Source organism: Pleurodeles waltl, chromosome 8 (assembly GCF_031143425.1).
Source record: "Pleurodeles waltl isolate 20211129_DDA chromosome 8, aPleWal1.hap1.20221129, whole genome shotgun sequence".
Classification (NCBI taxonomy): domain Eukaryota; kingdom Metazoa; phylum Chordata; class Amphibia; order Caudata; family Salamandridae; genus Pleurodeles; species Pleurodeles waltl.
Genome location: NC_090447.1, coordinates 1,538,102,399 through 1,538,117,632, shown reverse-complemented (window position 1 = coordinate 1,538,117,632; position 15,234 = coordinate 1,538,102,399). Strand labels below are relative to the sequence as shown.

Genomic DNA, 15,234 nt, shown 5'->3' with positions numbered 1-15,234 from the left:
AACAGTGGAGGGACAGCTTTTGCTTTTCCACCGCAGTTACCTCACAGCATTGAATATTCAGATTAAGAGTCCAGTGTTGATGGGACACATCCACACCAAACCTCTCCTGTTCTGTATCTTACTGAAACTCACACCATTCACCTGATGATGTCATCTTTCAGGATTTAAAGTCACCCCTGTTCTGTGCAAGTGTTTCAAGAACATCAACATGAGATTGATGGGTGACTCCCCCTGTGACCCTGATGACATAGGAAGGAGTCTCCTCCTAGGTGCTCGCTCTGTCAGAGGGATGTTCTCACTACTTTGAATATATTCACATTTTTGTCTATTGTTCTGCCCTAAAAACAGTGGGGCTTATTTACAAGCTCCCTGAGCCGCCAGTACATTACTTTTATTGACGCAACGGCAGTGCATAGTGCAGGCCATATCTACAAGGCCACGCAAAGCCACTTTGTGTGGCTTTTCATGGCCCTGTAGATATGAAGTAAGGCAACGCAGCATAAGTCACTGCGTTGTCTTTCACTGTGTCAGGGAGGCGTTCCATGGGCACTGCAGTGGGTGATCCCACACAACACCCATAGATTCTGATGCATCCCCAGCTTTACAAGAATCTGTAAACCTGGGAATGCGTCAGAACTGTACGCCTCCCCAGGGCAGGCCCAACGAGGAGAAATATTGTTGTTTCCTCTTTCTATATGTGCTGTTTTCTGCATTCTGCAGTACACATAGAAAGAGGTGTCCCTTCCTGCACAAAAACAATTCTGCCAGCACCATGGTACCAGGGTGCCCGCATTGCCACTAAGCATTAATTTTTGCACCAGCACAGGGGAAAGGACAGAAATGCACCCTATCTTGTAAACACTGTGCATTTCTGCCATTTCCCTGTTGTGCAGGGCAGCGTAGAAAGGTTACTCCTGCACAAAAACAATCAATGGAGGCGATTTCCTCTTTCTATGTGTGCTGCAGAATGTCTGACACATGGAAAGAGCAAATAACAAGGAGAAATAAAGATATTCCTCCTCGTTACGCCCCTCCTGGGAGGCGTATCTTTTTGGGGCATTCCTAGATTTACTATGTTTAGTAAACCTGGGAATGCATCAAAAGCCACTGGAGTTGCTTGGTAACACCCACGCAATGCCCATGGAATGCCTCCCTTGTGCAGAGTAATGCAACGCAGTGATTTGCGCTACGTTGCATTACTCCAGATTTTTTGAACCAGTCAAAGATACGCAAAGTGGCTTTGCGTGGCTTCAAAAATCTGACTTAGAAGTTTCCGTCAAGCATGTACCACTTTGCGTGGTGCAAGCATGACGCAAAGCTCTCATAAATATACCCTTCAGTTTCGGTCTCATGATTTAATAACATGGCACCAGAAGCCCCTGATAGCATCATAAGACCATACCTTGATGGCTTCATATAGCACCATACCTTGATGGCTTTATATTGGAGCATATGGCAATGTTACCCGTTACACGCCCTCTCTATACCCAGCCACTTTTATAGCTGGGACCTTCCAATAAAGGCAGCAGAGCACTTTGCATTTGACCATCAGGACAGGATTTAGAACCTGGGGTTATACTAACAGCACCAGAGGTGCACTAGAGTGCAACTCTGACGCATCCTCTGAGTGTGTTTCGCACTTACGTCCGTAACGTTCACTACTCCAATCTGGGGTTTGAAGAGGTCGATCTTGAACGTCTTCTCCCAGTAGGTTATCAGCTGCAAAGGAAAATAGATGCGTTATGTTATGTACACACATCCTCTTGTACTTTGCACCAAATACACAAGAAACTGCTTTGAGTTGGATCAGTGTTGACCGAGGTCATATTTTTTGGGTTCAGTTGCATGTTCGACAGCAGGAGTACTCCCTAAACATACAGATGGACATAAAGGGCTGGTGTATATGTTGGGCGTGAAGATACTCCATCACAACGATGACGGAGTATCATTACCTCCAATGTAATGTTCTACCTGATTAAAATGTGGACCTTTGATGAAACCACGGCGGAGACTGCTCGGCCCCACAGAGTAAGGGCGGTTGGAGGTTGACCTCCGTCGCCAACCTAATGTGGATGGGCAGACATACATGTCAGTTTTCAGTGCCCGTCACCACCAGAAAAACCCTGGCGGTAAGGGGCAATAAAACCAGTCTAATACCTCCCTTGCCATGGGAGGCAACTCCCATGGCGAGGGAGGCATTTTTTTTCCAAACAAAAATCCCACTGTGAGATTTTCTTTTTTTAAATAAAAAAAATTGTTATGTTGACAGAGCCATATGTCAAACTTAAAAAAACAGCTGTGACAGTGGTTCCTGTCAATGCTTCAGAAATGACCACTGGCTTGGCATCCATTTCTAAATTTGGCAGTCAGGACCTCTGCAGAGTAAAATACTGTGTCACCCTGGTGTAGGACAGCCCGACCGCCAAAACATAAATCGGGTCCTGTAGTTTCTTCATAATAGTTCACACTAATGGTTAGACACTTACCGAGGGGTGTTTTGGGAACATTAACAAACCTGGCACTGGCAGAACACTGATTTGCCTGGAACCACAAAATTTGATCAAGCGAGGAAGCCAGGCTTAACATTTACACAAGCTTCTTCTCAAACTGAAAACCAAGTTATTACATTAAAACAATCTCTACCCTCTGCGTACAGCAATCCAATATGGAGTAAGGCCCTTGTCCCTTGTGAGTTTTCTACCATTACTATCCTTATGTAACTCAGGACAACTCTGCATGTGTGGGTTGCACTGACCATGGCCTCAGTGCTTAATTTGTAAAATAAAAAGAGTGCTAATACCCAAAACTCTGCTCGGAAGTCCACAGTCGATGCAATTAAATGTCAGTGGGCCGAACACCAAGCTGTGTGTCCTGGAATCCATTCCAGGCCTCTTCATCCACCACCAAACACTCCCTCCCCTTTAGCTCTCTCTTGCAGGTTCCTGCTTTCTCCCTATTTGACAGTTTTTCTGTCTTTCTCTTCCTCCGTCTTTCCACTTTGTGTATTTTTATCGCTCTTTTTCTCAGCAGATGTTTGCATTGGAAAAATAAGCACCACTTCTCAGAAATGAAGCTATGCCCTCCCAGAGCAACCACTGGCTCAAATTAAGCATTGCATAGCTTGTGTTCCAATAAGTGAGAGCCGTGCACCATCAGGATTATTTACTAACGAGGGTGCCACCTGCAGACCTGTAGTGGGCCCTCCATAAAGCCCAGTGTATGAAATCGACTGGTTGTTCCTAAGTCTAAAAAAATATGAACAGCAGAACAAATGGTAAGACAGACAATAGTTAGTGACTTCACTCAAACACTTATTAGATGCTGGATTCAATGCACTGGTCCTTCAGACCCCAACACTGACACAAATCTTCAGAAGCACTTTACCAACTCTGCCAGGAAAACTGACAGGAACAACTGTGGTCTCCCAGGTCTCCAGCTTCTTGAAAGAGAACAAGCTACTCTTCGACTACCAATCTGGGTTCCACCCCAGTAGAGGCGGAATCCTTCTTGATATCCATTTGGCATGATTGGAAATTGACAGTGACAGAGTGGCAGCTGTGCTACTGTTGTACCCAAGGACGGCCTTCGACACTGTCCACTTTCAGACCCTCGTACTGAGACTACCAGAGCGTGGCATAAAATCGGACATACTAACTCAGGGATTGATTTAGAACTCTGCAGACGGGTTACTCCATCACAACGGTGACGTACATCACATCCACCAAAACCGAAATTCCAAAGAATATTATGTGATTTATATTTCGGCGAACAGGATGTCTGTCACCGTTGTGACAGAGTAACCCATTCACCGAGTTCTAAATGGGCCCTTAGATCCAAGAAGCTTCTCACATCAGGCTGAAGAAAAACAAGAAAGACACTTGAAAAACTGCAATGCAGCAATTCCTGTGGTCAGCCTTAACTAGTGTAAACCATGAGGGGTGCATGTGGTTTTCCTGGGATGTCCAGTAAAGTCTCTTTCCTGTCTGCCTGTAATCAGGGGGAGCCCAAGACTGCTCCTTCAGGTGCTCGAGGGTGGCCCCACACAACATTATAACCTGGGAGCCTGTAGTAAGTACATACCATGGGAAGGACCTCTGCATACTTGCACCTGCGCACAGTCTATCTCACTGAGAAGGAAACATACTCCCAGTATACCAGGGGACACGTAGGGGACAGCGGAGGGAACCACTGCCTGCCTGTGCGGCGGGGCACATTAAAGCTTTTATAAGAATACCTGTCTGTAGCTAGAGCGCATTGTGGATCCACCTCTGTTAATCGGGGGTTACACCGTAGTATTTTACAGCTGGCTCCTGTGTGTAGCCTGTGCATGCTGTCACTTGCTGCCCCGCCTCTAGGAATGACCACACCCTGTCCATGTCAATCAATCAGTCAATCAGGATTTATAGACGGCGGCTAATTACCCAAGAGGGTATCCAGGCATTTGCAGATCTGGGAGGCTTATTCGAACAGCCAGGTCTTAGCAGCAATCCGGAATCCCGGAAGTGAGGTGATGGTCCGGAGGTGCATGGGGAGGCTGTAACAGGTTTTTGCTCTGATGTGAGAGAAAGAACCCCCTCCACTTCTGCTTCGGAAGATGTGGGGAGTATGGGCAAGTGAAAGGGAGGCAGAGCGTAGTCTTCTCAATGGTTGGTGGGAGTTCAGGTGGTGCTCAATGTATGTGGGTAGTTGGTTGTGTAGAGCCGTGTGCGCGTGGGTCAGCAGCTTGAATTGGCGTCTCTTCTGTACGGGGAGCCAGTGGAGTTGCCTGAGGTGGGGTGTGATGTGGGTTTGTCTGGGAAGGTCGAGGATGAGGCTGGCTGCGGCGTTCTGTATGGTTTGAAGTCTCTGTAGGAGGTGTGCGGTGATTCATATGTAGAGGGTGTTGCCTTACTCCAGTGGGCTGGTGATGAGGGCCTGTGTCACAGTGTGTCTCATGTGTAGGGGCAGCCACTTGAAGATCTTACATAGCATGCGCAAAGTGGGGAAGCAGGCGGAGGAGACGCTGTTGATCTGTGATTTCATGATGAGCTTGTTGCTAATGATGATTCAGAGGTTTCTGGCCTGGTTGGAGGGAGTAGGTGTGGGTCCTAGATCTGATGGCCACCAGGAGTCACTCCGTGTGCTGCTGCTATTGCCAAAGATCAGTACTTCCCTAAACTGAGGGATCTTACACTGGCCCATGAATCACTCTGTTCAAGCCCTGTTATAGCCACCTGTAATCAGTTCAGCCCTGTAGGTCACTCCACTTTCAACTCAGAGTGGGCTCTAGCCGCCTGTAATCAGTGCAGCCCTGTAGGTCAGTCCTTTGCACCTCAGAGTACACTAGCCACCTGTAATCAGTGCAGACATGTAGGTCACACCTCTTTCACCTCATCATGCTCTAGTGCCTCTAATCGGTGCAGCCCTGAAGGTCAATGCTCTTTCACCTCGTAGTGTGCGCTAGCCACCTGTAATCAGTGCAGACCTGTAGGTCACTCCTTTTCACCTAGTCATGTACACTAGTCACCTGTATTCAGTGCAGCCTTGTAGGTTCTTCCATTTTCACCTCAAAGTGTGCTCTAGTAATCAGTGCAGCACTGTAGGTCTCTCCTTTTTTTAACTTGTAGTGTGCTCTATCTGCTTGCAGTCAGTGCGGCCTTACAGGTCACTTCTGTTTCACCTCAGGGAGTGCTCTAGCCATCTGTAATCAGTGCAGCCCTGTAAGTCATTCCCCTTTCTCCTCAGAGTGTTCTCTAGCCACCTGTAGTCAGTGCAGCCCTGTAGGTCATTCTTCTTTCCCTCAGAGTGATACCTGTGGACAGCTAGTAGGACAACAGGCCTCCTCTAAAGACCACCGGTTCCTCCTCTTCTGGAAGACTCTGAGGATATTGTCAGAGATGGCTCCATAGCCCCCCCCGCTCCCCTCCCCCAGCACCCCAGAAAGCCCTCCCTGCGCCCCTATGAGGGATCCTTAGATCTTGAATGAAACATTTCTCTTCACGTGGCCCCCCTCACAGCCTCGGACTGCTTCCCTCTTGAGAAGTCTATAGTGACCGGCTCAATAATGTATTTATATGCTTTATGTATATGGTTCTATAAAGCGCCTACTCACCTGTACCACTCGCTTTTCTTCCACCGTCACAGTGTAAAGCGCTGCGACGGGATACAGGATAAGAGCGCTACTCTGGCCTCTCAAGCACAGCCCTAAAGTGCTTCCCCAAAAGCCTCAGTGTCAGTCCATTCACAGCCAAGTATCACCCTATGCTGTAGAGCACTTCGGCGCCTCGTCAGGCATCGAAGCGCTGTACATATACAACAGCACAGCCACAGTGCACCACAGGAACTGTGAATACAAATTAGAGGACAACAGACCTTGGTTCAGATGGGAGCCCGAGCCTGCACAGAAACGTAAAAGACCTCACTGAGCCCATCTAAAGCTCCCAGCACCTGCCCTGACACATTCACCTATTGTGGGCAAGTAACTGTGAGCCTGGCTGGGCTTCTATTCTAGAAACTTTATAGCGAGAAGGAGCAGTGAACTCAGGATCAAGCAAGGAAAACAGAACAAAAAACAATCCATGCCATCAGTCTTAAGGTCTAGATGGTCAACTCACTGCCATCCTGCTGCAGGTTCACGGTAAATGGTGCATCTTATCGGATAGATGTGTATTTGTCTAATGTCAAGTGCACAATGTTCACTTTTGCCCCTCTGCCTTTTGGTACTTGTAGTTCTACTTTTACCATAATATGCACCAGACTATAAGGGCAAGGACATTTCATGCCTGCCATTTACTAGGGGTGGGCGGAACTCGTAGAGTTGCATAAAGCAAGATTCTGCAAAGTTCCACAGGTGGGTCGATTTTGGGCATGTTGCGCTGGTCGCGCTTATTTTCAGTGCCAGGAGCATCTTCTGCAATGTAAAATCTGCAAGAATGTGGCACTCCACAGGGCCCTGCATCTCTCTGCTGCATGAGTAGATTTTCTACTCAAGCGGAAGCTTTCTCAAGGTGAACAGTCGCAACCTGCCACAACTGCCCATATTGCGAAATCTCGACATGAGGCGTTTTAGCACCCGAAAACTGCAGTAGGGGATGCGAATTCCCCCTCGACAACTTAATATTGGCAAGTCACGTATGAGATTAAACTCCACCATGCGGCAGTTGGTGGAGTTTTGCCGGAACTCCAAGAGGAAGGCAGAGTGGGCAAACTCCATAAACTCCACCAACGGAACAGAATGTTTCACCCACCTTTACCATTTATCACTTGACACCCTGAAAAGAGAGACTGGTACACTCACCGCTCAGACTGTCGAGGGGCTGCCCCTTACTGCACACCCCATGCAGAGGCAAACATGCCCTCCGACATCATACTCACCAGTGGAAAGTCATCCGGGTCTATCCACACGATGCTCAGATCCGGGTTGTTGGTGTTGTCTTTCGCCACTTGTTTCAGGATCTGCAGGAATTCATACCCATCTGAAATTGAAGCACAGACCAAGAGGGATCACTGACAAGAGGGGATGAGGAGTAAATTATCTCCCATTCACTTAAAGGGCCTCTCAGGTGAGAGTTAATGCTACAATGAAAGGTGGTGCAGTGCCTGAGGGGGGTGACAAATTTATGGCCTCGTTTGGCGTCACATCGAAACTCATTGCTATGAAACTTGAGGGACATGTAGGTCAAGCCATGGCGTGCAAGCAAGAGGTTGAGGGAAAGGTTTTGGTGGCCAATGATGTCTCATCAGGTGAAGGATTGGGTACTGGAGTGTCGAGTGTGTCTAAAAGTAGGCCTGACAAGACTGGATCAGGAATGACGTGTGTAATACAGGACATGCATCGCAAAAGGTCTGTTTGTATTTTATTGGAGCATTTATGACTTTGCCACTATATGAAAAGTATGCTGCGATTCTGCTTGATGCCATATCTGAGTGGGTGTAAGTGGTTTTTATATGTAGCATTACTATTCATTCTGCTATTGCCGTGCTTCGAGAAATGTTTTGCAGGTTTTGGTCAGTCACAGTGGTTAACTTCAAATGAGCTGTGTGAACTTTTGGAAGGGGTTGGTGTCAAACATGTCTGTACCGTCCTTTATCATCCACAAGGGAACGGTCAAGTGGAGAGAATGAATAAATTGGTAAAAGACTCCATGGAATCGGCAGTCAAGTTGGGGTTAAATGTACCACTGCCTGTAAAGGATAGGCTGTCAGATCACCACTAATCAGCAATCCTACCACGGGTAAGTCACCTTTCGAGCTCATGAGAGACAGATCTCTCAGTGTGAAACTGCTCCCTTCTTGGCTGAACAATGTGATGTCACAGAGCAATGATAAGGTCCATAAGGAGAAATAAATGGGTCATCATCTCAGCAAGGTGGATTTGGTGAAGGTCAAACCAGGAGGGGTTGTTCAAGGACTGTTGAAATTTAGAGAGCCATGCAATGTGAGGGGAAACTGGAGGTAAGTGGGTAAAGTTGAGAAATGGTCAAACGTGGAACTTGAGACTAGTAGCTTTATATTAACAAAAGGTGGGTCTTGTTGAGAAGAAGATGATGAGAAAGGCTGTAGGCTGTCGTGAAAGCTTCTGATTTTCTTATGGAGGATTGAGCCATCTCAAATTATTAGAGGCAACATGCTCAGTGTGGCTGGAGATGCCTCTCTAGGGTATCATAAAAGTCAAGGAGCCTTGCAGGCATCCAGGAGAGTGGCAAAGGTGTGCAGACCACCAGGGTGGTTTGAACAGAGTGTTTGCAGTTACATACATGTTTGTATTGTTGTGAGGTTGTTATACTTGTTTTTGTTATTTGTTCTGTTGGAAGGTTTTTCCAATGCTTCTTGATTTTTCCTCTCTGTTACATTCTCTTGGTTGCTCTCAGTTCTTCAGTTTATTGTGTGTGTTTGCGAACTGTTACGCATTAGTTTTGCATGTTGGTTAAGTGTCCATCAGTAAGTCAGTTGTTAATTGTTGGTCATACATGTGTTATGTAACGTTTGTTAATTGTTAAGAAAATTAGATGTGTTCTAAAGTCATTCAGTAGCATGTTTGTTATCCTAATTCCAAGAGTTTTGTCACTGGATTCCATTCATATTTATCTTGGAACTGGTGCCTGGCTTTAAGTTGTCACAGGGTTGTTGCCTAATAAATAACTCATTATTATTGTAAGAAGCGTTTGTATTTCACTACGGCATAGCACTACCTAGGAAGCGTCATATGCTGTCTTTAAAGGAAGAGCCATGCATTTAACATGCACTCATACTGCCTTGCTCCCCAGGTTTAAGGTACTTGTCAAGAAAGATGGCAGATGTCATGAGTCTGAAGCACATTTAACACAACTAGGCCTCAGAGGACATTAACACCAGAGGCCTTGTGTCAGTAATGCAATATACAAGCAGGGCTCAAGCTCTGTGTTTCTTCGGTGCTTTCTCAAATATGTTCTAGACATGGCTTCAGCTCCGTAAGACTACACTTGAATGATCTGTTGAAAGCCAAATCCATCTACTTTTCTGTGGCTTCAGGCCACGCATCTCCTTCCTCAGGCACCAACTCCAGTCCGTTGAGTTTGGGATAAGATAATACAAAGTCACTGATACCGTGAACCCCGTCTCAGCGGCTCTGAAGGGGTAGGCTACCCGTGAGTTACAGCTAGACATGGGGTCCCATGGGGTAACTGAATTACCCCTCTCTGAGGAGTTGCCTTCAACTTTTTATGCATTACTTTCCAATGAGAAGTTTTAAGGTGTCTTAACAATGCTTAATTTAAGCCAGTGGTTTCCGGTGCTCTGCACCGGCACTTAATTGTCAACACCAGCACTTGTAACAGTCTGCCACAAGGTGGCACTATCTGGCTAATTTTGAAATGACCACAACAACAGTTAATTATCAATTCACTATACATTCAAAATGAGCATTACTTGCCGCCCACATCATTCTTATTGCTTTGGGGGCCTCAAATAGTAAGAATTGTCACACTTGTAGCAGTGTGATGGTTAGTAGTTGTGTTGCTACTATAATTGGCAGCATGGCAGGGGCAATGGGTGGTGCAAGCTGAAGTGGTCTCTTGGAAAGGGCCCTGGCAGTTGTGTTTAGAAATTAAGCACTGAGGGGGTTATTACAACTTTGGAGGAGGTGTTAATCCGTCCCAAAAGTGACGGTAAAGTGGCGGATATACCACCAGCCGTATTACGAGTTCCATAGGATATAATGGACTCGTAATACGGCTGGTGGTATATCCGTCACTTTACCATCACTTTTGGAACGGATTAACACCTCCTCCAAAGTTGTAATAACCCCCTGAGTGTCTATGATTTCCTTGTGGCTCAATCTCAGACTTGTTCAGCCTGGAAGTACGGTGAGACTTGTCAACGAGCTGGTGTTGTTATTGTCATAGGTCTCCTACTCTGCACTCATTCATGCTCAGGAGCAGCAGGTTCAAGCCAGTACTCGCTGAGAAGGGTGTAGCCACTCCTCTTCCCAACTTCAGTCTCTTCAACTCCAGATGACGGTGGATCTAGAGAGGACAGGACTTTCCCTTCGATCTTCCGCCTCTATAAAAGGAGCACGCTACAATGCGGCAGCCGGATGACACTACACATTTTATTGCTGCATTATATCTGGCTCAAATGAACAAAAAGTGGGCCTTGGAGGAGAACTATAGTAGCATAGTAATATCATAGTTGAGAAACAATAGTTAGTTAATTAGGAATTGTAGGCATCGCATGCTGAGCGGGGTAGGTTGTCTGCATGGAGGCTCTCACTGTCCTGTGACTGTGACAGGGTGTAGGAAAAAGGGTGTGAAGGTACATCTGTCTCTCCCTCTCTGCAGAGAGAGACAGGTGGATTTATAATCCTGTGTCTATTGGTAGCAAGGTCATTTAATGAAATGAAGGCAGGCTAAAACTGAACTAAGGTCAGTTCAGCCTTGCTTTATTTATTTAACTGTAATTTTGCTTAGAATAACGTACTCATGTCTGGCATGATATTCTAGGATTTATCATATTTCTTGTGCTGTTACGCACTCTGGCATATCATCTGATTCCATGCTATGATAGGCGGGGCTATTTTTATGATTGATTGTTTGGGGTTCATGCTTTGTGTCCACCACTCTCCTCTCCCAAAGACACTGTTGTATAGTTGTTTGCTTTGGATTCATGCTTCATGCCCCTCCACTCTCCTTCCCTAAAAACATCGCTTTATGATTGATAGTTTGCTTGGGGTTCATCCTTTGCGTCCTCCACTCTCGTACGCAGACATCACTTTATGATTGATTGTTTTTTTGGGGTTTATGCTTCACGTTCTCCGCTCTCCTCCCCCAAAGACCCCGCTTTATGATTGATTGTTTGCTTGGGGTTTATGCTTCACGTCCTCTACTCTCCTTCCCCCCAAAGACCCCACTTTATGATCGATTGTTTGCTTGGGGTTCATGCTTCACGCCCTCCACGCTCCTCCCTTAAACACACCGCTTTATGACTATTTGTTTGCTTGGGGTTAATGCTTTGCTCCCTCCACTCTTCTCCCCCAAAGACACCGCTTTATGATTTATTGTTTTCTTTGAGTTTTATGCTTCACGTCCTTCACTCCTCTCCCTCAAAGATCCCACTTTATGGCTATTTGTTTGCTTGGAGTTCATACTTCACACCCTCCACTCTCCTCCCCCAAAGACACAAATTTATGATTGATTGTTTTCTTTAAGGTTTATGCTTCCCACCCTACACTCTCATCTCCCAAAGACACTGCTTTATGATTGTTTGCTTGGGGTTCATGCTTCGTGTCATCTACTCTCCTCCCCCAAAGACACTGCTTTATTATTGATTGCTTGGTGTTCATGCTTCATGTCCTCTACTATCCTCCCCCAAAGACACTGCTTTATGGTTGTTTGCTTGGGATTCATGCTTCACGTCCTCCACTCTCCTCCCCCACAGACACTGCTTTATGATTGATTGTTTGCTTGGGGGTCATGCTTCACATCCTCCACTCTCCTCCCTCAAAGACGCCGCTTTATGATAGTTTGATTGCTTGGGGTTTATGCTTTGCACCCTACACTCTCATCTCCCAAAGACACTGCTTTATGATTGTTTATTTGCTTGGAGATCATGCTTCATGTCCTCCACTCTCCTCCTCCAAAGACCCCGCTTTATCATTGTTTTCTTGGGGTTCATGCTTCCCATCCTCTACTCTTCTTCCCCCCAAATACACTGTTTTATGATTGTTTGATTGTTTGGGGTGTATGCTTTGCACCCTCCACTCTTCTCCCCCAACGACACCGATTTAGGATCGATTGTTTGCCTAGGGTTTGTTCTTCGTGACCACCACTCTCCTCCCTCAAAGACACTGCTTTATGATTGATTGTTTTCTTGGGGTTCATGCTTCACGGCCTCCACTCTCCTCCCTCAAACACACCGCTTTATGGTTGGTTGGTTGGAGTTCTTGCTTCGCGTCCTCCACTCTCCTCCCCCACAGACACCGCTTTATGATTGATTGTTTGCTTGAGGTTCATGCTTCACGTCCTCCACTCTCCTTCCTCAAAGACACTGCTTTATGATTGTTTGATTGCTTGGGGCTTATGCTTCGTACCCTACACTCTCCTCACCCAAAGACACCGCTTTATGATTGTTTGTTTGCTAGGGGTTCATGCTTCACGTCCTCCACTCTCCTCCCTCAAAGACACCGCTTTATGGTTGGTTGTTTGGAGTTCTTGCTTCGCATCCCCCACTCTCTTCCCCCACAGACATCGCTTTATGATTGATTGTTTGCTTGAGGTTCATGCTTCACGTCCTCCACTCTCCTCCCTCTAAGACACCGCTTTATGATTGTTTGATTGCTTGGGGCTTATGCTTCGCACCCTACACTGTCCCCACCCAAAGAAACTGCTTTATGATTGATTGTTTGCTTGAGATTCATGCTTCACTTCCTCCACTCTCCTCCCTCAAAGACACCGCTTTATGATTGTTGATTGCTTGGGGCTTATGCTTCGCACCCTACACTCTCCTCACCCACAGACACCGCTTTATGATTGATTGTTTGCTTGAGGTTCATGCTTCACGTCCTCCACTCTCCTCCTTCTAAGACACTGCTTTATGATTGTTTGATTGCTTGGGGTTCATGCTTCACGTCTTCCACTCTCCTCCCTCTAAGATACCGCTTTATGATTGTTTGTTTGATAGGGGTTCATGCTTTGTGTCCTCCACTCTTCTCCACCAAAGATACTGCTTTATTATTGATTGTTTGCTTGGGGTGTATACTTCGCACCCTCCACTCTTCTCCCCCAAAGACACCACATTAGGATTGATTGTTTGCTTAGGGTTTGTTCTTCGTGATCTCCACTCTCCTCCCTCACAGACACTGCTTTATGATTGATTGTTTGCTTGGGGTTCATGCTTCAGGCCCTCCACTCTCCTCCCTCAAAGACACCTCTTTATGGTTGGTTGTTTGCTAGGGGTTCATGCTCTGTGTCCTCCACTCTCCTCCCCCAAAGATACAGCTTTATTATTGATTGTTTGCTTGGGGTGCATGCTTCGCACTCTCGACTCTTCTCCCCCAAAGACACCGCATTAGGATTGACTGTTAGCTTAGGGTTTGTTCTTCATGACCGCCACTCTCCTCCCTCACAGACACCGCTTTATGATTGTATGTGTGGGGTTCGCACTTTGGATCCTCCAATCTCTTCCCCTTTATGATTGTTTGTTTGCTTGTGGTTCATGCTTCATGTCATCAACTCTCCTCCCCCAAAGCCACCACTGAGGCTAAAGTTGCATGCAAGACAGAGCTCACCAGGATCGTCTTCTTCAGCGAAGGCAACAATGTGGATCCCATCGAGATCGTCATCCTGCACGGGAAACAAGAGGACAGAGGTTGGACCACTGAAGGGAGAGGGACTCATCTACACTCCCCTGGTGCAAGGCCGGAGAGGATTGTACTACCGAATAGGGAGAATAGCGGCACCAGGTTATTGTGGACAAAGTATTGAACGAAATACCGAAAGGTGAGTGCATATAGAGAAGTATAGGTGTGCTATTCCTAGCTCCACATCTACATACCTGGAAGATATGTAAATATATATGAGGAAGCTATAAATATTTGGAATTAGATACACAAAATCTGTACCTATTCACCTTTCTATGTTTTCCTTTCAGTATTTTGTTTTCAATATTTCTATACCACAATATTTTATCTTAGATATTCAGGGGCACGCTGCCTGGACGGGACAGTCTCTTCATCCAAACATCTAGGTAAAAGTGTGTATGGAAATAGCCTTAGGTGGCTGCACAGCACACATGCCAACAGACCCGATTCAGGTGGGAGACTTCCTGTTTTTGAAGCCAAAAATGGCTTTATTTCAGCTGTCTCTCACCTGAAGTTCCTGTTTGAATAGAAGTCATTAGAGAAAATACATTGCCGCAATTTCTTTTTCAAAATCTCCCACTTTCCCAGTCGATGTTAGCAGTGCGTCTGCAGTCTCCCTTGGTCTGGAAGCGCACTCTAACCTCATGCAGTATCAGACACGTCCCTGCGGACAGACATCCAACTACCCACCTGCAGGCACTGGATCAACATATTCAGTCACACCCAACCATAGCCAATGACTTCAACCATCCTTCCTGAACCCAACAGGACACAATGTACCACCCAGTTTCTGGGATCACTTCCTGTGGTAGCCCTGAAAAGCACCCAAGGGTGCCCTACAACCCCCTGTAAACCCACCCTGGATTAAACCTGCAATATAAGAGTCCCCTTGCTCTTCCAGCCTTGTATGCAGGTGTTAGCTCTCTTGTTTATCCACACAGCTGAGTATGATGGGGCTGTACTGAAGCAATGGTCTCTGTGAAGGATGGCAGCTTCCACATACAGAATGTACCCTTTCTTCCCTGTCACACATCTTCCACCTACCTGTACCATTTCATCAGCCACATCTTCAGACCTCCAGTGTTCTGCACAATCCCCCCAACGCCCACTAACCACATGTCTGATGTAACTACATTACCCACCTGGTACACACACACATACACACACACACACACGCACACACACACACTGTATACAGATGCATGAGGATGTGTCAGTGCCACAACAGTTACGCACTCTACTACATTCACAAATGGAATATTACACATTCTCTTTTTGCCTGAACAGCTGGGGGGGTGCCTTACCCAGGTCTCGAACATGTCCTCTGGGCGTAGCTTGCGCAATGTGGATCTGAAAAACAGAAGCAGAGGAGGGCATGTCAAGATGAGAAATACAGCTGAGATGCTGAGGACCCTGCACTG

The 15,234-nt window shown here is 46.4% G+C and overlaps 1 protein-coding gene across 1 annotated transcript in view; it reads right to left on the bottom strand.

Annotated features, from left to right (window-relative positions):
* Window positions 1–15,234, bottom strand: part of CASQ2 (calsequestrin 2) — a 116,972-nt gene that overhangs the window by 11,256 nt on the left and 90,482 nt on the right. The window contains exons 7-10 of the mRNA XM_069202980.1: window positions 15,118–15,163; window positions 13,742–13,796; window positions 7,354–7,454; window positions 1,645–1,719 (exon numbers count right to left, since the gene is read on the bottom strand). Coding sequence (XP_069059081.1) covers window positions 1,645–1,719; window positions 7,354–7,454; window positions 13,742–13,796; window positions 15,118–15,163 — 277 coding nt within the window. The remainder of the gene's footprint in view (window positions 1–1,644; window positions 1,720–7,353; window positions 7,455–13,741; window positions 13,797–15,117; window positions 15,164–15,234) is intronic.